The sequence below is a fragment of the Ursus americanus genome, chromosome 5 (assembly GCF_024610735.1).
Source record: "Ursus americanus isolate L20-20 chromosome 5, mUrsAme1.1.p, whole genome shotgun sequence".
In the NCBI taxonomy this organism is placed as follows: Eukaryota; Metazoa; Chordata; class Mammalia; order Carnivora; family Ursidae; genus Ursus; species Ursus americanus.
Genome location: NC_142131.1, coordinates 62214996 through 62238140, shown reverse-complemented (window position 1 = coordinate 62238140; position 23145 = coordinate 62214996). Strand labels below are relative to the sequence as shown.

The 23145-nt window shown below is 35.7% G+C and overlaps 1 protein-coding gene across 3 annotated transcripts in view; it reads left to right on the top strand.

The window, feature by feature from the left end:
• Positions 1–23145, top strand: part of ADAMTS19 (ADAM metallopeptidase with thrombospondin type 1 motif 19) — a 270506-nt gene that overhangs the window by 152577 nt on the left and 94784 nt on the right. For all 3 annotated transcript variants that reach the window (XM_087862326.1, XM_087862325.1, XM_087862324.1), the window contains 2 exons: positions 17565–17705; positions 19142–19292. In XM_087862326.1, the coding sequence (XP_087718452.1) occupies positions 17565–17705; positions 19142–19292 (292 nt within the window). The remainder of the gene's footprint in view (positions 1–17564; positions 17706–19141; positions 19293–23145) is intronic.

The window sequence follows — 23145 nt, the reverse complement described above, 5'->3', positions numbered from 1 at the left end:
GTTAAAACCTTTCTAATAAAAATAATAATGTCTTCTTTTATTAGAAGGTATTACAGTAAATACTGTGTATTCCTCTATAATATGATTTCATAGAAATCTGGAGCTCTCTTTTGTGATTATTGTCTTTTTACAGATGAGGAAACTGAAGCTAATAGAGATTAATTTTTCAGGAGTTCTTTTGATATTAAGAGCACTCTTGTTTCATCAAATGTATTATTAAGATTTCTCTAGTTCTCTTGGTTAATGTAATCTTGTTTTTTCATGTTTTTGAACTGCAAATTTTTTTAGTAGTCAAATGTCATTTTTAAAATTATTCTTCTGTAGCTTTTTATGGTTAGAAGTGCCTCCTCGTTCTAAAATTTAAAAAACAAAGTTTTGTCTACTTGTTTTATATTTTCTTCTCTCTCTCCTCTCTCTCATTCTTTTTTCTCTCTCTCTCTTTTCACCGTTGAGCACTAGAAGACCACCTAGAACCCATTTTAGTGTATGTAGTAAAGTTCTCACCATTAAATTGGACTGTTCATTAACTGCTCAATAAATTATCTTACCATTCAAAATGTGGTCTCTGATGATGTAAGGGCTATGCCAGAATACAGTGCATTGCTTGGTTCATTGAAAAAGTCTTGAAATGAAGGGGAAAGAAAGAAAGAGAGAGAGAGAGAGAAATGGGGGGGGCAGAGAGAAAAGAAAGAAAGAAAGAAAGAAAGAAAGAAAGAAAGAAAGAAAGAAAGAAAGAAAGAAAAATACAGTCAGCCGGATTCAGCTATGTGCTTAGTGATGTAGCCAATTTACATTGTAGTGCCAGCTACTTATCTAGATACAAATCTTAAAAAAGATTTCATCTAATGGCAGCCGGGGCACAGACCACACTCTGAGTAGCCCTGCCACATAATACTTATTCTAAGTTAATGCTGCATGGAAGTCATGTTTGAGTTGGTAGAGAGCCCAGTATTTTTATTTTTAGCCTAAAAGGTGGTCTGTAATTGAATTGTATACGTCTGTTCTCATATATTTGTGAAGTACTTTTAGCTGTAACTTCAGCGACACAATCCTTTGCCAATAATACAAGGGTTTTTTTGTACAAATAGTGGTGTTTTAGATTGTTTTGTTATATATATTTTTTACATATGTATAACAAAAGTGTCAATATATCATATGTATCATATATACATAATACATATATACATATATAATTTATATGGCAAAAATAGAAATATAAGCCATATATACATATCACATCCTTTTTTCTTTATGGCCGTAAGTAATTCAATCCTCTCTGTGAATTCCAACCAAAAGTAAAACAGCCTCTCATATTGGGTAAGGCTTACTAAAATTTATCCCCAGATCTTAGACACTGTAAATATATACATTATCAGGGAAATCATAGTTTTAAAGATAATTCTTAGTAACATAACCCTCTGAGTATTTTTCTGACCTCGCTAGATCTGGAGATTTATTGACAGCAAAACTCACTGACTTAGTACATCAAGACCGAAGACTTCTGCTCCCACCTGCAGAAGGAAGGTGGCAATATTAGCTTTATTTTAGAGAAGTTGATTGCCAAAGCTCACACAGCTAATTAAGTGCCCAAGTGATGTCAGAGTGAAGCTCTCTAAATCCCGAGTTCATGTTATTAGTTACTGTACTACGGCACAAATCCTGAAAGATACTTTTTTTAAAGAGAGAGAGTGTGTGTGTGCTAATGCAGAGGGGAAAGGACAGAGGGAGAGAGAGAATCTCAAGCAGACGCTCTGTCGAGCACGGAACCTATTGTCGGGCTCAATCTCACCACCCTGAGATCATCCCTGAGCCAAAATCAAGTTGGTTGCTTAATGAACTGAGCCACCCAGTGCCCCCTGAAGGATACTTCTAAGTACCTTAACTTTACTCAGCTTACTTCTGGGCTGGCTCTGTATTATCTGTCCGTACCTTATCTCTTCAGCTATACCTCACACTACACTCCCCCTTCTTGTCAGCATTGCAGCCACATTATTATCTCTTACGAATCATAGTTCATATATCATATCAATAACCATTGCCTGCAGGATGTGTTCTGTGTAGGTTAGTCTCTCTGTTAAACACTCAATGGCACTATCTCTTTATAAATGTACATTCATTCATCTAATTTTAGGCTGTAAGCTCCAAGAGGTAATGAACCATGCCCATTTTTTATTACTGTGGGATTCCTAATGCATTTGTTAGTGCTTGGGACATATTAGGCGTCCAGTAACTATGTATAAAATAAGTGAATGCTTTAATATAGTAATTTTCATAGCAAAATATTCTTATGCATAGAATGTCAATGAAAATTTGTTGGAGCAAAGATGCCATATGCACTGAGTGTTTAGAATGTTTTTAAATATTGTATGAAACTTTTAATAAGTTATCAGGTAAAGTTTTATAAAAACAATGTTGTGTATTTGTAAATATACCCAAGGCCACATGGAGTGAACCTTTATTCCACGATGCATATACAGAAATGACTCCCCACAACCTAGAAGTGCTCCCCCCTCAGGTCTTCCTATCACAATGCTTGGAAGCTCCAGCCTTCTAATTGCTCAACCAAACAGTGAAATTATCTTTGAGCCCTGTTTCTCACTCTCCACGTTCGATCCACCAGTGTTGAAGCTGCCTTCATAATATATCTGTCTTCTGTTTATATCTCACTAATTCTGCTGTTGGCATCCCAGACCAAATGACCATCATCTCACATGTGGTTATTACCAACAGGGCTCCAGATGCATCAGCTTCTTTACCGTAACTCAAAACACCTGTGCCTTTCTTCTTTCGGTGTCTGCTCAACTATCGCCTTCTCAGTGAGACCTTTCTGTTAACATTTCTTTACAATGTAAACATAACCACAGCCCCAGCTTATGACCCTCTGCCTGCTTTTATTTTTTTCATAGAACTTCTCCCGTTCCAACTATATATTTGTCTTTCTGTTGATCTATCTGTATGTGTATAGTGAATTCTTTTTTTTAAATTTTTTTTTAAAGATTTTATTTATTTATTTGACAGATAGAGACAGCCAGCGAGAGAGGGAACACAAGCAGGGGGAGTGGGAGAGGAAGAAGCAGGCTCCCAGAGGAGGAGCCTGATGTGGGGCTTGATCCCATAATGCCGGGATCACGCCCTGAGCCGAAGGCAGACACTTAACCACTGTGCCACCCAGGTGCCCGGTGTATAGTGAATTCTTAACTTCTTAGTTCACTATTATATTCCCAGCATCCTAGAACAATAATGCTTGCATACTTGGCACAGTATGTGCTCAAAAATGTATTAAGTGAAGATAAATTTGTTATTTCTAAAAGTGTAGTTTGTATAACCTCCTATGCTCTGTAGAAGAGCTGAATATACAAATGTACTAATTGTCTAGCAGAAATGAAAAAATAATATTCTTCTAAAGGAACTTCGTTGTTATAGCTAAGTAATATGTTGGCAATTTTTTTCACATTAAAAATTCACACGAGGATTCATGTTAAGATTTGGATTGAGTGGAAATTGAAAAGACACTGAAGTCTCCCATTCCGATTACAAATGCTCAAAATCCCAAAAGGGGAATTTTTCTAAATATATATATATTAAAAAAATAATTATATTGGGACATATTAGATCTATGAAAATGCAAATAAAATTGACAAATATAAAATTGATCAAGGAAAAAATGCACAATTCATTAGTATTAGAAATGAGAAAAGATGGTAACGGATGCCACCAATGGTATTAAAAAGATATTAAGGAAATACACTGAACACTGGCATGGCAAAAAATTAAAAACAGATGAAATGGGAAAATTCTAAGAAAATATAATAGAAGGACATAAAGCTCTATAACCGTTTAAAGGTATTGCATCAGCACTTTAGAATCTTCCCAAAGAAAACAGTGCAGACATAGGAATAGGTTCAATGAATAAATAATGCTAATATCAATCTAATTTTTCTAGAAAATAAAAGAATACCCTACAACTCATTATTTGAGGCTAGTATTAATGTAATATAAAAATCAATACAGGGGCCTCCTGGGTGGCTCAGTCGGTTAAGTGTCTGCCTTCCACTCAGGTCAAGATCCCAGGGTCCTTGGATTGAGTCCTGTAAAGGCTCCCTGCTCCTCAGGGAGCCTGCTTCTCCCTCTCCTTCTGCCTGCTGCTCGCTGCTCCTGCTTGTGCTCTCTCTCTGTCAAATAAATAAATAAAATCTTATAAAAAAATAAAAATAAGTAAAAGTAAAAATCAATAAGGGACAATTATGAGGAAAGAAATCTACAGTCCTTTCATATCTGACAATGATGCAAAAATGAAAAAAACATTTTCAAAATAAAGCAACACTGTGTAAACAAAGTTACTAAAGGGAATAAAGTTGGCTTTGTGTAGGATGGCAAAGGCCATTTATCATTTAAAAATCTTATTCCCCACATTAATAGATTAAAGGTAGAAACCATAGTATCTCAGTAGATGCACAATAAAAAACCAATAAGACAAAACTTAGTGATGTATATTTACCAAAATCGATGGGAAACATCTTTTTTTTTTTTTTTAAAGTAGACACTATGCCCAGTGTGGAGCCCAACACAGGGCTTGAACTCACAGCCTTGAGTTAAACACCTGAGCTGAAATCAGGAGTTGGACACTTAACCAGATGAGCCACCCAGGCACCCCGGGGAAACATCATTCTTAACGGTGAAATATTAGAAACATTTCTACAAAATTGAGAAAGTCACATATACAGATGTACTGGAGACACAAACTAAGCATGTCAGAAAATAAGAGCTACAGAGATGAGAATGGGAGAAACATAGCTATTTTAATTTGCAAGTGGTTTGATTCCCTATAAAAAACATGTAATGTAGAAGTAAAGTATGGAATTAATTTATGAATCTAGTAAGATTATTAAATATAAGATAAATATACAAAAATCAGCTGTCAACACAAAAATACAAAATGTCATTAACAAAGAAAATACCGTTTACTGTAGCAACAGAAAACACAAAGGCCATAAGAATGAATCCAACAAAAGGTAGGAAAGTATATGCCCTTATTAAAATTTATTGAATGTGTCATTGAAAATATATATGTTTGCGGGTAAATTATTCTCTTCATTCTGCTGTAAATAATTTAGAGATTCATGGAAATTCCAATAAATAGACCACCACAGGGTCTTATATTGTGGTTGACAACTATTTTCACAATTTGTATTTAAGTACGTATAGACAAAATAGCCAAAACTTAACTGGAGAAGGATGAGATGCAGATAGGGGCAAAGATAGAGAAGGATGAGAAGGAGAATAATGTGGGAATCTTTCCCTAACAGAAATCAAGACCAATTTCAAAAGTGTAGTACCTAAGACATTTTGGCATTTATGCAAATATGGACAGATAGGGACCACTAGAACAAAATACAGAGTCATAAACAGGTTCATGCCTACATGAAAACCTGATGTCTGAGCAAGGTTTTGGCAGATCAGTGGAGAAAGTTGACTTTTCAGAAGAATGTGATGATGCAATTGGTTTACTGCATATATAAAAATGAAATTGAATACCTTCAGATTTCTTCTAAAAATCAGTTCTGGATAAAATAAAGACTGATGTATCACAGACAAGAATTTAAGAGAAAATCTATAACACTATCTTCAGGACTTCAGGATTGAAATGATTTCTAAAACAGTATGTACTTTGTACCTTCTTTTGAAGGCAGAAACACGAGACCTGATAGAAAGACTTGACATGGATCTTAGAATTGAACAGATTAAGATTTTTTTATTTGTGTGACGGTTTCCCGTAATGATTAAGTTGTATTAGACTACATAACACATATAGGCACACACAAATGTATATGATATGTGTAAATGTATCTATTACACATATTTATTTTCATGAAAATGTTTCATAAATTTAAAAGAAAATTAAAACTAGAAAGGAATGACAAAATGAGCATTATTTGTATAATTGGAAAACTCAAGACAGCCTACTAAAAAGAGCTCTATTAGAACAAGAGAATTTTTTTGGCCTGTTGCAAAAGTATATAAAAATTTTTGCTTTTCAGTATATAAGCAACAGCCACTTGGACATTATAAAGAAAGAAAAAAATTCCATTTATATTGAAGATAGCAAAAGATAAAATAAAATTAAAATTAAAAAAAAGATAAAATACCTAGGAAAATACTTGCAAAGGAATGTACAAGACTTATAAAAAGAAGAATTTATAACCACACAGAGAGTCATAAAAGTGGTTTAAATAAATGGAAAGACATTTTCGGGTTTGGGATAGGAACAGTCAATATTATAAAATGACAATTATCTATATATAAATTTAACGTGTCCCGCCCAAAAATGCCAGTAGAATTTTCTTTCCTTTTTTTTTTTAATTAGACATACCGATTATATATCCCATGTGGAAAAATCAACATAAGTTTGTTGTTAAAAAAGAAAAAAATGTTGGGGAGGAGAAGGGTGAACTCTATCAGATACGAATACGTTTCATAATAGAGTAGTTTGTGTTGGTGCTTGAGTAAAGAAGTCAGTGGAAGAGAGAGTAAAAAAACCAAACTTATAAGTAGGAAAAGAAATGTAGAAATGTAGCATATAATAAAAGCTGCACCTATAATCAGTGGAAAGAAATGAATCGTTAGGTCAAAAAAATAACAGGAATCTCAGGCGCCTGGGTGGTTCAGTTGGTTAAGTGTCCAACTCTTGATTTCAGCTCAGGTCGTGATCTCAGGGTCATGAAATTGAGTCCCCCATTGGGTTCTGCTCTGGGTGTGGAGCCTGATTAAGATTCTCTCCCTCTCTCCGTCTCTGCCTCTCTCTCTCTCAAAAAAAAAAAAAAAAAATCTCTCTCTCTTTATAAATATATGTATGTATACCTATGTATATATATGTGTATAGATAAATATACGTAACAGGAATCTGATTCTGTGCCTTATATATTACATCAGAACACACCAAAATGATTGTGTACATTGTCATTTTTTGTTTTGTTGGGTTTTTTTTCTTTTTTTGGTCTTTTAATAAGGAATGTCTGTCATTTTAGATATGAAATCTAGAAATATTTAAGGAAAAGCCACCTAAAATTAACAACTCAAATATCATTGCAAGGGAAGAAATAAAATGGTCAGAAGATAAAAATCACAATCAGTGAAAGTATTTGCAAGATACATAACAAAGTAATACTTTGCTGAATACAAAGAGAGCTCATACAAATCAATACACAAAATGACAAAAGCCCTGTTAGAAAAAAAATGGCACCACACAGCTCATGGAGGTCTGTCCATGGCTTTTATTTAAAACAAAACAAAACATACAAACACAAAACATAGCCTCGTTCATAGAAGGCCAGTTGAGACCACAGCAATTCTTCTTTCGTCTATCAGATTATATAAATCTATACAGATTTATCCATATTTACTTCCACTATAAGGACAATTTCTCTCCCTTGGCAGGAAAACTCTTCCTGCCGTCCTTCCCATTTTCTCTTACTCTTCTCTCAGATCATTTCTTCACAAAAGTATTCTATGGCCAGGTTAAATCTCTTAACATATGTTCTTAGAGGCTCTCTGTAGTTTTCATTCCTAATGTTTTCCATGTTGTAGGTTTACATTATTTGTGTCATTATTTGATCTCTCAGTGTCTAATTAGATTGTGGTTCCTAAGGACTGGAGCTGTGTCTTGTTTTGGTTTTTTCTTTCTGTTCTCTTTTGTGGCTGTTGTTATTTAACATTGTCTAACACCCTTTGTCTGTGCTCAGTGAAGAGCTGTTAAATGATATTTTGATAACAGTATAAGTGTAAAGCGTTGAAATGTGTGGGGAAACAGATATTCTTATACATTTTTGAGAGGAGTATAAAGCAGTACACTATTTTTGGAGGCCATGTGGCAATAGTTTTCCAAATTTAGAGGACTGCTTGTGCCCACAGTTTCAGCTCCTTTTGCCAGGTTTTAAATTCTAATTTAATTTGTATTTGTGTTTCTCTGCTTACTAGAATAGTTGAACATCTCACCTTTTTCTGAGTAGCTAAAGTTGGGCTACTTAAAAATACTTAAAAAATATGCAGCCAATAAAAATAATCCTAAAGACTTCAAAATGGTCACTGTTTTACATTAATAAAACAATACTTATTTTTTTTGGCGATTAGCATCTGATGGCTCAGTGCTTTCTTTTCCTATACGTAGAAGATGCCCTTTCAAGGTATGTTATATTTTGAAATAATCCAGGAGTCATAAACAAAAACAGTTTGTCTTGAGATTGGCATATGACCCCGTTTCGTAATTTGATTTTAGCACATTTATGATAACTTACACTTGTAACAGTGTCAAGAAAATGAAAAAAGCTCCAGCAGAATTCTGGATTTTATAAGTTAACAGCAACTGCATTAAGCATATGTAATTTATTTACTGATTAAGACTTTCAATGGTAATTAGATTGCCTACTTTGCAGAGCTGTTGAGTGGATAAAATTACATGAGTTAGGGGAAATTATAAATCATGTCATTATAAAAACACAGAACATTTTTTGATATGGCCAAAATATGCTTATGTGTTTTGGGTTTTGTTTTACTTGTTAAACCAGGGGAAAGACTACTATATATATTGCCGCACTTTGGCGTGGAGCCACAGCTTTTCCACTAAGTTGGCAATTCAGGAGTTTCTTCACAACTGAGAGGATAATAAGGCAATAAATATGCAAAGTTAGCTCCTTGAAGGCCATAAATACTTGGGGCACCTGCTAAAGTTTTAAGTATTGCCAGAGTACCAAGAATGCAGATGTCTTGTGAACTAACAAGCCTTTGAAATCAATGACATTTGCTTACATACTCTGCTGGAAATTGTGCCTGGAATAGAACCAAGTGTAGGACCAGGTTATAAACCTGCCTATTCAGACAGCTGCATTTCTGTTACTGGCATCAGAACTATTGTTAGTTCTTCAGTTGAGACATCTGAATCATCTCTAACTCTTTCTCCCCTTAATTGCTCTCATAATCAGTTGCCAAATTTTACCTGTTTTTCCAGTGAAAGAGCTATCCCATCTGTCTGTTACTTCTGTCATTCTTCTAGGCTTGGACTATTGCAGTACCTGCTTCCTCGGTCTTTACACCATAGCACTTTACCTTTTGGATCTGTCTCACACATTAATACAGAAATCTTTATTGCCCTTTACCTCCTAATAAGTGAACTTCCCTAGCCTTAGATTCATGAATTTTGTAGTGATCCCAGTCTGCCTTTCTCACTGTATAATCCACTTCTCTATTTCATGAATGCAAACAATCCATAAGTTTCAAATTTTGTCTTTCTTAATGCTCTTTCCTTATTTCAACTCCCGGTCTCACTGATTTATATCTGTTGCAATTTTACTTATCTGTTAATGGCCAAGACCAATGCTATCACTTTTCTGAAGTTAGACCTACAAGTCTGGCTGGAAATATATTTCCTTTTCTGCTCCTTTGTACTGTTTATTGTAACTACCACTTAATTTCTAATATATACTGATTCATACCTATATTTACAAACCCCTACACACATATCCTACTGAACAGCAGTCTCTATGAAAGTAGACTTACTGTCTAATACATTTTTTCTGCCACAGCATAATGTTGAGTGCACTGTACATTGTAGGCACTCAAACGTGTGTTTGAATGAGTAAGCATTTGTTGTACAAATACTCATCTCTTGGGCAGTTCTCTTGAAATTCAAAGTAGACGATAGTTGAGTTCCAGAAGTAGAAAAGAGGAATTAGCTGGGGTCAAGGAATACAATTGTTTTAACTGAGAGAAAAAAAAAATGTGTAGTTTTATAACTATATGTATGTGTATATATAGATAAAGATGGCAAAATATTTTTGGTATTTGATGATATTTTGTATTCCTATATAAAATTAACTATGTGGAAATGCAATAGTTTAACATGATATATCAGTTACGATGAGTCTGCCTTGAAGTCTGGGTACAGGCCTATCCAACTATTTCATGTAAGTCCTGAAGTTGTGGACTTGGAAGGGCCAAATCCCGCACTTTTAGCTATTTAGATTATTTAATCCAAAATGCTGCTAATTCAATAAGAAGCTAGCATATGCCCCAGGAGATGCCCTGTCAAACCTAAATGTGGCTAATCTCTCTCAGCTTGCTGTAAGAGTACCTTGCAGAAGGGAGTAAAAATTTTGCTTTTCATTCTACGTTGATGTGCATCTACCATAAAAGAGAGGATATATTCTAAAGGATTAGTAGACAAATAGTAAAAAGTAAAGAGAAATGAAGATAAAGGCATTACATCATAATCTAGGACTATTAGGATGGGAATATAGTAGCTAATAACAAATTGCCGTAATAGTCAAAAAATAAATATACCCTAACTTACCCCTAGAAATCCATTGCTCCTTAAAATGTTCAAATTTAATTATTCTTTAATTAATGTTCCTTGACTTACTAAAATTGTTAATGGCCGCATGTAACTATATTGTACCGTTTTACCACATTGTACCCTTTAGGATTCCCTATAGCAGAAGTCACAAGTATCTTCCTGTAGTATACGTGCCTTGGTTAAGGTTGGAAACTACTCAGTGGGCAGGTGCTAGGGAAAACATATTAGAGCAATAGATTTGGGCTTGAATTCTTGTCATGCCAGCTACTCACTGAATAAACCTGAGGCAAGTCAATGTGTCTGTACTAATTTTCTTCATCCCTACAATTTGGATAAGTTTTCCTTTCAAGGTTCATTGTTAGATTGTTCATGCTTTAATTGCATGGCATTGTGGTTGACACATAATACAGAGTGAATGAATAATAATAATAATTAGTAGTTGCGTATTTATTTTTATGAATGCTGTGATGTAAAAAGGAGATCTTCAACTTCCATTGGCCATATATGTCTCTGTTCATTCAAGGAGTTGATTTCATATCCTTCAGAACTCTTACTGGATTGGCAGGAAGTGAACTTATTATGGAGACCCTTGTAGACCACTAACACAGCTTTTGTATTTGATACTTTATGTAGACAATGATACCAGTTAGAGTAATAAGTAGTTTGTCCAAGTTAATAATCATAATGGGACTTCAGCCAGTATAGATGTGGCAGCGTTCCCACAACAGATTCTCTCCAAATGTAGGTTTGGATGTCAGAGTGAGTAGGTGGAAGAGGGGAAAAAATCACCCAGCTAATGAATGGTCTTATAAGAACTGGCTTTCTGTTTGCATTTCTCTAATATATCTTGGCAAATGTGTGGTCCAGAGTCAGGCAAGGGACCTTTCTTGAGCACATCATCTACAGACTTTTCAGACTTATAATTTCTCTAAGTCAGGAAGAGGCCACGTTAGTTTCAACTCGCAGTCAAATTTACAAAATATTTAGTTGCTTCTATGATTCTCTATCAGTTGGTAAGTCTGTAGACATTTATTTAATGTAAAGAATTCTTGTTGTCCAAACCCTTAAATTCTAGATGGTGAGAGCTTATATGTTTTGCTTAAAATTTGCCAAAATTAGAAGGTAGTTCTGATATGTATACCTGTCATATATTTGAAAGCTACCAAAGTTAACAATCATGGGAAATATATTCTAGAATTTACTGAAGAGTCCTTTATACATGAAGAAAGTCTTAAAATTTGAGTTGCATTTGTAAATATGGATAATCTGGGAAAAGCATTCTGATAAGAAGGGATTGTACAAAAGGACAGGGCAGAATTAACTGTTCCAGTGAAAATTAGGTTGAAGTCAGTTTACGGATCTCTTGAAAAATAAGATAAAAGCTTGAGTTTTTGTCCTATAGATCATGGCTTCTTACAATTTTGAGTAAGCATCATCTAGAAAATAAGTTATAGTTTCTTAGGCCTTATCTCTAGATAGTCTCTTTCAGTCCACTGTGGCAGGACCCAGGACTCTGCATTTTAACTAACCCAACACCAGCATGCCCTAGGATTTTGATGCACATGGTTCATTATTCACATTTTCAGTACCACTGCTTGCCAAAGAATATTAAAATATTTTGCATGGCAGGGTGGTGCCTGGGTGGTTCAGTTGTTTTGGCATCCAACTCTTGGTTTCAGCTAGGGTCATGATCTCAGGGTCATGAGATTGAGCCCCTGCTCGTGCTCAGCACTTAGCAGAGAGTCTCCTCAAGATTCTCTCTTTCCCTCTCCCTCTACTCTGCCCTCCCCCCACTCTCTCACTCTCTCTCTCTCAAAAAAAAAATTTTTTTTTTGCGTAGGAAACTAGTTTTTTGTATTAATGTATTCATAACAAGCTAAAGTAATTAAAGCGTGGCTTAATAAACAAAGAGTTAACAGACACGAGGCCAGTCAGACAAGCATTACAAGAGTCCAGAAGTGAGAATTAGCACTTGTCTTGGTTGATATAACTAGTTGTGGAAAGGGCAGGATAGGTGGGAGAGCTTTAAGGAATACAGAACTAACAGGATCCAGGCATGTGTTCACTTTCTAAGAGCAAAGGTAGTGTGCCCAAATCCCAGTAGATGATAAACTCCTTGAGGGTAAGAACTGGATCTTACTAATTTTTATGACCCCAGCTAAGTATAGCATCCAGCATACACTGTATTCTCAACAAGTGTTTGTTCAGTTTCTAGATAAACCTGTCTTATAATGTACAGCAAAGACAAAACGAATCCCTCTTTTGGTACCTCTATTTTTTTTTTTTTTTTTTGACACCATTGCTGGCTTGCTTTACCTTGCCTTTTGACTTCCAATAGAGGTACATATTTAATTGTTTTATGAAAACCGAAATTTAAATGATTAAAATTATTTAAATTCTGAAAAGTAATAAACTTATTTTGATTTTTTCCCCATGAGCAGTGAACTTACATCACAGCAGATACAGCCACAGAATTGTATGAAATTGCCATTTCATGGAAATATAATGCACTTCTACTTAGACATTGTGACAGTTTGTTTCTTTTTTTAAAATAAAATTTTCCGTATCATATATGGCTTTTAGTGGGAAATAATACATCATGACAAAATATTTAATATATTTAGTACAAAAAAGTTTACTCTTCTAAAGAACTACTGTTTACAAATCTGATCCTTTCTGAATTATGCAAAATATGTGAGTGAATTCATAAATGTTCTCTTTTCTAACTCTTTAAACATCAAAAGGGACCATCTTCAAAATCCAAATGTTTCTCCAGCTTTCCGCAGGATATCACAAAACTTCCTGGCAGTGACTTTTAAACAAGTTGAGAAGTTTTATAAGATAAAAATATTTTTTCAGTTGACTTGACAACCATGTACAATGTTAGTGGAGAGTTTATTTGCCCAAGGCTCTTTGTCAAAATGAATTTAAACTGAGATTATTAAAATGTAGCTCTGTTGCACAGTATGAGGAGAGGTGTTGCTAATGTCTTACTTCAAGAATGTTTTCCATACAATGCATGTGACTTGGTTTTAGAACTGTATATGTGGAAGTGTATGTCTGCTAAGAGAGAGCAGACATTTAAAATTATTCAGGAAACGAAAAAAAAATCATATGCATAAATGGAGAGTTTTGATCCACTATAGTTTGGTTGTTTAGAGATCTCTCTGCTTGACCATCAGATTGCCTGGCTCTGAGTCCCAACTCCACCATTAACCTCTGCACATTCCTCATGTATAGAATAGAAGTCATGATAATGGAAACATTATGGGGCTATTGTGAGGATTAAGTGATATCATCACTGTAAATGATTAATACAGTGACTGGTGCAGATAAAGGTTCACAGTTTGTTTTATTTCAAATCAGAACTAAGCAATGTTTCCTTATAGTTCCAGATGTGTGGTTTAAAAAAAAAAAAAAAAAAAAGCCCATCCCAATTTAATGATGATCTTTTCTGTTACAAGTTAAATAGCTTTAGGAAAATTGAACTAATAGTAAACAATGCTTGAATCATCAGATCTCTCCATGGCTATAGCTAATTTCTTACATGAGAATCAGGATCCCAAAAGGAAAATGATCATCTGGATGAGAAGTTGTAATCTTCCCAATTTGGAAAATCACATTACACCACTTTGGGACAATGTCCAAATTGCTAAATCTTGGAAACGAAACCTCTCCTCTCAAATGGACATATTATTTAAGAAGTTTTATTGTTTCTGAAAAAGACCAGTTGCCTTTCAGAAGTCATAGCATTTGTGTACGATTTGAAAGACTGTACCAACACAGATGGAAGAGTTGAGCATGTTCCATAGGGCAAGTGGCTGTTGATAAAACAGGGTCACCCAGCAACGTGTGCTGCAGCCAGAATTCCTCCCTCGTGGAGGTGAGACAGTGATCCTGGCAAGGACTGCATCTGAACCGTACCGTTAGAAGTGCGTTAAGGCATTTTATTCAATTTGTGAGATTCTGCCTTATTTGCAATTTCTTTTTTTTTTAAAGGATTTTATTTATTTATTTGACAGAGAGAGAGAGCGAGCACTGGTAGACAGAATGGCAGGCAGAGGGAGAGGGAGAAGCAGGCTTCCTGCTGAGCAGAGAGCCCTGGGATCAAGACCTGAGCTGAAGACAGACGCTTAACCGACTGAGCCACCCAGGCGCCCCTGCAATAACTTATTTTAATTTAAGATCAAAGCAAAGTAAATTCTTGCTGTTATTCTTTGCTTGGTTTTCCTTAAAGACCACAACTTCCCCCAAAGTAACTTCCACAAATACAGCAAATTGCACATAATGATGTTTATCTTCTTGTGCCTTTTGACCAGTTAGAATGAAAAGATTTCTCTTATTTCTTGCCCCCATAAAAAGAATCATTATGGGTTCCTATTGTATTCTGGGCACTGTGCAGGCATTTTACATCATCCTTGTTTAATTTTCCTAACAACCAGTTAGGAAAGTATATTTCATAAATGAGGAAACTGAAGCACATTTATTTCCTTATTATTACTTACTTGTCTCTAGTCCCCTGAATTAAGGGGACGGGAGATAAAGAATTCACATCTTTCAACTTCAGCATCTTTCACCGTACCTCCCAGTAACTAAACTGGTCCATACGTACGCCACATTATCTCTTACTTTTCCTCTTTGTTGTCAAAGTATGGAAAACATTTATCTTCCTACTCTGTCGGTCATCCTATTAATGTGTGTTGATATGGACCCTATTTGAAGACATTAATTAGGAGTGAAAAATATGGTTTGACATAGAACTGAATTTTTCTAACACAAAAATATGAAAAATGATATTCAGTCAAGTGTTTTTAGTTTTATTTAGACCAGAATTTTTGGAGTCTTCAAAAGTTTAGCAAGCATAGTGATTTTCTTATTCATTATTTTTAACTCAGAAATTACTTATTCCAGCCATATCATTTTCTTCTTTCAAAAACATATTAAATATAATAATTTTGATTCAAAGTTTCAATTTATCTCAATGAAAAAGTGATTTGATCATCATGAAAATTTTTATTTTGATTTGAGAATACATAGGTAGACTAGTTGTGATTTCCCTTAGCAGCTTTTGTAACAATTTTTTATTAGCATTTTAAAATATAATGTAGATATTTTAGCTGTTCACTTTTTTTATTATGAAAGACTATTATCTAGATCACAGAGAATGAGAAAAGGGAACACTTGACTATCCTGCCATCATTTCAAACTTAGCCTCTACAAAACCAAATCTTTCCTCTTCCTGTGTCTTCACTGTTAACCTTCACTATGAGAATTCAGTAGGGATTATATGAAAGTTTTCCTGCAGTGGAAGTGATTCTACATGGTGACTTGATTCAGCATTTAAGTACAGTTTATAGAGTATGATTCCAGTATGCCAGGATCTTAGAGAGATGAGTCAGTTCCTAGAAGTTGCAGCATTAACCCGAAGTTAAAATGTATAATGTAATGCAGAAAATGCTATAACAATGTTGTTCGCAGAATCTGATGGTAGGACAGAGTATACACAGGTAAGATGGAAGTGAGTGAAAAAAAACCTCACGAAGGTAATTGACAGTATTCTTGAAGATTAAGTACAATGTATCCAGTCAAAGACATTGAAGGAGAGGCAGTTTGGACAGGGCAGGAGAAGGAATGGAATTTGTAGATGCCACATGTGTTGCGGTCAGTCACGTGATTCTAGAGCCAGCCGCCTCACTTCAGAAATCACCACTTTTCACTCTCTAGCTGTAGACCCTTGGGAAAGTTATTTCCCATCAGCAAAAATGTGTTTTAATAGTCCCTACCTCATAGAGTCTTTTTTTTTTTTTTAAGATTTTATTTATTTATTCGACAGAGAGAGAGACAGCCAGCGAGAGAGGGAACACAAGCAGGGGGAGTGGGACAGGAAGAAGCAGGCTCATAGCGGAAGAGCCTGACATGGGGCTCGATCCCAGAACTCAGGGATCACGCCCTGAGCCGAAGGCAGATGCTTAACCGCTGTGCCACCCAGGCGCCCCCTCATAGAGTCTTTTAATTCAAGCCTATAAGCCCCTTTGTATGGTATGTAACACACAGAAAATGCTCAAGGACAATTAATTGTAAAAGAAAAAGAAAGAACATACTGTTTGGGACACAAGAAATCATTTGCTGAAAAAAAGATGCAGTAAAGGATTTGGAAGAATATAAAGAGACTTTGTACCATGTTAGAGAGCTGGCAAGTGCCATGTGGGTCATGGGGAAGCTGAGGCATGGCAGTGGATTGTGTTTTAAATAGACTTTACTGGGGCAGAGTAGGAGAAAAAGGGAGAACGTTGGTAAAGATTAAAGGCACGGAACCCAATAATGCCATAATATTGTTGGGACTAAATACTTAATAATCCTTTTTAAAAGTAACAAAGGGATTAAAAGGAGGTGACAGATGAGAGAAACATTTGGGAAGTAAAACTGGCACGAATTGCCCTGTCACATGGAGTAAATAAACTAGCCTGGGGGATGATCTGAGAGAAGGGAAACATGACCTGAAGGCTCTTGACTTGGCAGACTGGGTGGCCAGCAAAGGCACAAAGAAGAGAATGAAAGAAAAAGAGAATACAGGAGTGAGTAGAGGTTTGAAAGAGAAAATAGTGAGGGCAGTTTTTCCACATATTGAATTTAACGTTCTCCTAGTACATCCATTTGGAGATAAGTCAGATTTTTAGAATTTCAAGTTAAAGCAACAGATTCAAGATTCGCTAGAAAAAATAAAGATGGCCAGGAATGGGAAGGTTTCCCAGGGACAGTTTGTATTGTATGATGAGTGGAAGAAGATAGTCTAATGAAGCAGATGGGGAAAATAATAGTTTTAATGTGGTTTCAGATTTGGTAGAAGGTATGAATAAAGGATCTCCAGGCAAGAACAAGAATCTTGTATGGTTGAATAAAAACTATTAACTATTTCTCTGTGTTTCATATATACTACTCTGTGAAAAATTTATCTACAGATCATTTTGATAGGGGTGACTAAACATGTTATTTACCAGATTGATTGGGAAAATGTTTTTTACTAACTAAAAATATTTACCTTTAACAAAATAACAAAATTTTAAAAAATCAATCTGAAACCTAATTTTAGTTTCGATCTTTTAAACTTGAATTGGTCTCCCATTATTTTAAATATTTATCTGTTATTTTATTGGCATTATAAAAAGTTAAAATACATTTATCTAATGTAATTTTTTATTTTAATTATATTCTGAATCAGCATGGGCATTAATCATGACAATGACCACCCATCATGTGCTGATGGTCTTCATATCATGTCTGGTGAATGGATTAAAGGACAAAATCTTGGTGATGTGTCATGGTCCCGATGTAGCAAGGAAGATTTGGAAAGATTTCTAAGGTACCAAGGTCATTTACTCTTGTTGTATTGTCAATGTTTACCTGTGCCTGCTTCCGCTACCGACCAAGGAAGGTGGCACGGTAGAGTGGAGAGGACACCAGATTAGGGATCAAGGCAGTCGGTTCCAATGATGGCTCTTCCACTGACTCATAGTGTGAATTGGAACATATTATTTAACCCATCTGCTTCTTAGTTTCCACATTTTCTTATAAAAGAATGCGCAAGATGATTTGGAAGGTTGGAAAATTATCTCTCACAGTATTTAATTGCCTCTTCACAATTTCCCAGTGGAAACGTTCTCATTGCTCATCACTGAGCACATCTGTTATCACAAAGAACCTCTTTAACAAAAGCTCCACCCTTCCATTGTGATACTTCTAAACTCTGAATTTTTTCATTAATACGTCGTTGTCACCATTATAATAGTCCTCATTCTCTTCTTTCCCACTTTCAGCAGCGGGAGCAGTTTCTCTCTGGATGGAAAAAGATATGAAAAATATTACTTGTGTTCTAGTTTTCATTTTAAAGCCCTTGTTATTTACTTATCCCTTTGGTAATAAAGGAGCAGCTGGAACAGTACGTGATACACAAAGTAGCGAGTGAGTGAGAGATGATTCAAGTATCCGCAAGTCTAAGATACAGAGGAGCAGTTAGATAGCTAAGTTCACTATACAGATAAATTTTATTCAGTTCTCCATACCACTTAAATGGGCAAGCTTATTTTTTCTGTTCAATGAATATTAAAATCCACCAAAATATAATGTTTTCTACCTTATCATAACTCTGGTGTGAGCTATATGCATTGCGTTCTGCCATGGTGTAGAGAACAGTATGCAGAATGTGTAACACTGATCTTACCACCTCACTGCAACAGTAACCCTTGAGCAGTTCCTAAGGAACATGCGTGATTTTGTCCGGCTGCCTTCACAAGAATCGGATGCAGGATAAAATTAAGCGTTGCCTTGTAAATAGAAGTTGTATTACAACGTCAAGTACTAAAATATCTGTACTATTAATACTCACTTGACAGAGCCTTCCGTATATCCTCTCAGTCCCCAAATATAATTGATTTCTTACCTTTGCACATTATTTTTGGGCAAGTGATGCTTCAAGTCTGAGCTTCTTCACCTTATAAATCTGTAAAGTAATAACCACCTTACCGTGTTACGTAGATTAGCTGAGTTAATCCCTAGGAAAGACCTTTATAATACAAAACATTCTGTTACCTTGAATGTTACTATTATTAGGATTATCTTACATAGTTGTACGTAAATGAGTCTCATAGGGGATGAGTTCTGTGACTATTCGGTAGAAGAATTTATAAATAAAAGTAAGAACATATTTTTAACATTATAAAAATGTTTCCTGTTGCTATGCTAATTATAACAAGTTTTTACATGAAATTCAAAATTTTACACATATCTGCATATTGCCAGGTCAAAGGCCAGTAACTGCTTGCTACAGACAAACCCCCACAGTGTCAGTTCCGTGATGGTTCCCTCCAAGTTGCCAGGGATGACATACACTGCTGACGAGCAGTGTCAGATTCTCTTTGGGCCATTGGCTTCCTTTTGTCAAGAGATGCAGGTAAGGGTTGTGTCCAGATGCGATTTTTTTTAAGTATATGTTCATATTCATTGTTTAGAAGCATTGATTGGAGGTGGGAAAGATGACTGTATTTCAGAGTCTGTGACTCTTTTGAGAGCACCCCAATCTTGGAAAGAAAGCTTTTCTAAGAGAAGGTTACTGCGTTTTTTCCCCTGGCACTTTGGAAGTGATAGAAAGAAAGCGTGGATGTTTAATCTAAGTCAGGAAGGAATGACCCAAGAATTTCAATTTCAAAAATGGCACTGAAGTCAGGGAAGTATTTATATTGTGCCAGTTCAGTGCTTCTATTTTAAATCTCTTACTTTCTTACATGGTAGGTAACTGGGTAAAAATACAGTGAAAACGATACATGAACATGTAATTGTGGAGGAAGAAGTATATCTTTGAACCCTGAAAATAAAAATGTTAAAAATATGTTCTACCAGAACAAAAACTAGAGGGTACATTTTTAAATAGTTGAACTACAGGAAAGGGGTAAATATATGATGGTAAACTTTGCAATATCTGTATATTAATATTCAAATAATCACTCAGAGAGGCCAGCGGTACCAGTCTAGAAAATATGAAGTCTGAAAGATTGAGCAAAATGACCTTCTTAATTGATATAAGAGTTTTAGTTCTTCTTACTTTCCCTTCTTTCTTTTCTTCTTTCTTTTGGTTTCCCATCCCCTACCTGCCCACCTATTGCCACTTCTTCCCAAAATACACACACACACACACACACACTCTCTCTCTCTCTCTCTCTCTCTCACACTTTGTATTGCAGGAATAAATTGATAGTCATGCTTAGAGTCAGTTGGTAGCTGTTTATCATTCTACCTCAGTTTCTGTGATTGCCTCAAAAGACTGGCTTTGTTGAAGATAATGCTGTTTCAGAGTACTAGCACCATAATTAAAATCCATTATAAGTAAAAAAGCATATGGCATTACGAAATATTTGATTTTTTCTCTTCTTTGTAGTTCTTATCCGAGGAGTTGTTCACTTATCATTTTCTTCTTATCCATTTCCCACATCGGTAGGTAAGCTCCGTGAGGGCAGAGGGCATTTCTCCAGCATCTAGCCCAGTGGCTGGCACATGGTAGACATTCAGTGAGGGTTCGACTTAAGATTAAAATAAGTGAATGTATGAAGGAGTTGGAGCTGCGTTAAATGTGACATGTCAAAAGGTGTATAGACTACAGAATCCATCTGGCAATAGTGGAGCTCAAAAGGAACTGTTGGCAGGGTGTCTGGGTGGCTCAGTCAGCTTAGCAACTGACTTTTGGTTTTGGCTCAGATCCTGATCTGAGGTCGTGAGATCGAGCCCCACATTGGGTTCCATACTCAGTGCAGAGATGCTTGAGATTCTCTCTCTCTCCCTGTCCCTCTGCCCTTCCTCTCTCTCTCTCACACACACACACGCATAAATACATAAATCTTAAAAAAAAAAAAAAAAAGAAGAAGAAGAACTGCTGGTGTGGGTGTGTGTTGTGACCTGGGTCCCAAGGCTTTATATGTGGCAGAGCGATGGGTCCTTGGAACTTAGTATCAGGTGTGATGGTTCAGCAGTAGGCAGCTCGGCTCTGTACTATGTCCCTGATCCCTCCCTGACCTTCTTGTTCACTCTGCTCTCATTCTGGGCCTTCAGACAATCAAAAGGTGGGTTATAGTCTTCTTTCTTAAATCTTCATGGCAAAAGGAATGTTTTGAGGTATATTTTCACGTGCTGAAATTAGCATCGTTTTGGAAAACAGACGGGGCTGTTTCTGCTTACCATTGTAGTATTATGTGGGACATAGTTTCAGTTCATGTGCTATAGAGAATTGATAGCGCTGATAAATGTAAAATTTACATGTTTTATGAAGTATCCCACATGTTAGACAAACTCTGCAAATGATAACCGCAAACATGATTTTGGTAAATTTTAGATTATTTTTCACAAACATTGTGTTTAAGAGCTTTCAGAAATTATTTTATATTGCAGTTAGTTAAATTGCACTAATACCATTCTACAATATTTTGAACTCTCAAATATATGCCACATAGTACATTAATTATTTATATTTATGATCTAATTTGATTCCTATAAATATTATATGCCATAGTTATTACTCAGTCCTGTTTTTACAGATCAAAAATTTGAGACCTGTAGAAGTTAAATAACTCCGTTAAGTTCTTATACCTGCCAGGAGGGAACGTTAGGTGCAGATCCAAACAATGGAGTACATTGTACCCACTATGCTCTACTGCCTCTTAGGGAACTCAAACTTCTTTATGAGTTAAAGTCATACGTCAGATGCCAGGGCCCCTGGGTGGTGCAGTCGGTTAAGTGCCCAACTCTTGACTTTAGCTCAGGTCATGATCTCAGGCTCATGAGATTGAGCCCCACATTGGGCTCCACACTGAGTGAGGAGTATGCTTAAGATTGTCTCTCTCCTTCTCCCTCTGCCCTTCCCTGCCCCCCCCATCTTATACTCTCTCTCAAAAAAAAAAATCATAAATCCTATCCTATGTTTTAACTGAATTTGTTCCTTCTGCTATAGCTCCGGCATCGTCAGAGTTAAGAAATATCTTCATTGACTTATTTTATTTTTCTAAACTATTTTGCTCTATTATATGTTATTTCTCACTAACCTACCTGCTTGGAGTTTCTTCCATCTCTGAAAGTGTAAGTGTTAATTACAGGATTTTAAATCTGTATTTCTCAATGTCCTAAGATGTTGCTGTGTTTTATTTATATTTTTTATTTAATTTTTTTTTATATTTATAATGATTTTTTACTATATTATGTTAGTCACCATAGAGTACATCCCTGGTTTCTGATGTAAGGCTCGATGATTCATTAGTTGCGTATAACACCCAGTGCACCATGCAATACGTGCCCTCCTTACTACCCATCACCAGCCTATCCCATTCCCCCATCCCCCTCCCCTCTGAGGCCCTCAGTTTGTTTCTCATAGTCCATAGTCTCTCATGTTTCACTCCCCCTTCTGATTACCCCCCTTTCTTTATCTCTTTCTTCCCCTACCGATCATCCTAGTTCTCATGTTCCATAGATGAGAGTAAGATGTTGCTGTGTTTTAAAGTAGGCATTTTGTAAATAAGGTTTCAGGTATTCAGAAATATTCTTTTTTACCCTCAAGTTTTATGGGTGTGACTTTTTTATTGATAAAATCAGTTTTTTCTTTATTTCTATCTGTGTGTAATATTTATTAAAAATTATTTTTCAAACAATACTGGAAAGAATTGGACTGCTGTGGAAAAGCAACACCGCTGGGTCAGGGTTTGATTGGAGAACACTGGTTGGAGGGACGTGAACCCAGTCTTTAATAATGCTTCTGCCTCGTATTAGTTGTGCAGACCTAGTCCAAAATTTTTTCTCTTTAAGACAGACTCCATAGAACAAGAAGTTGGACTATGTTATCTTTCTGAGTCTTAGAGTTAAGAGAATGGACTTCTGTGATTCCACAATCATTTTCTGATACCACTCTTAAAAATCATGAGTTCAATTCCAAATTAGTGCAGAGTACAAAGTGTAGTAACTAGATCAATAGAGCCACTGAAGAGATTCTTTACGAATGCCAGTCACTGATTTATAAATATTTATTGAGTTCCATCTACTTTTCAAGCACAGTTCTGTACCCTACAGAACAGGAAACAAAGACCCCACCTTTCACGGAGCTTCCATTTTTGTTACAAAAAACAGGCAAAAACATTTATAAATACACTTTAGCATATATATTTATAACATGTCAATTGGTAATAAATGTTTTGGAGAGGTGTAAACCCAGGTAAGAAGGGTAGAGAGTAAAACCAGGGATTGAGAGGGTAGGGATGTTGTTATTTTCTATA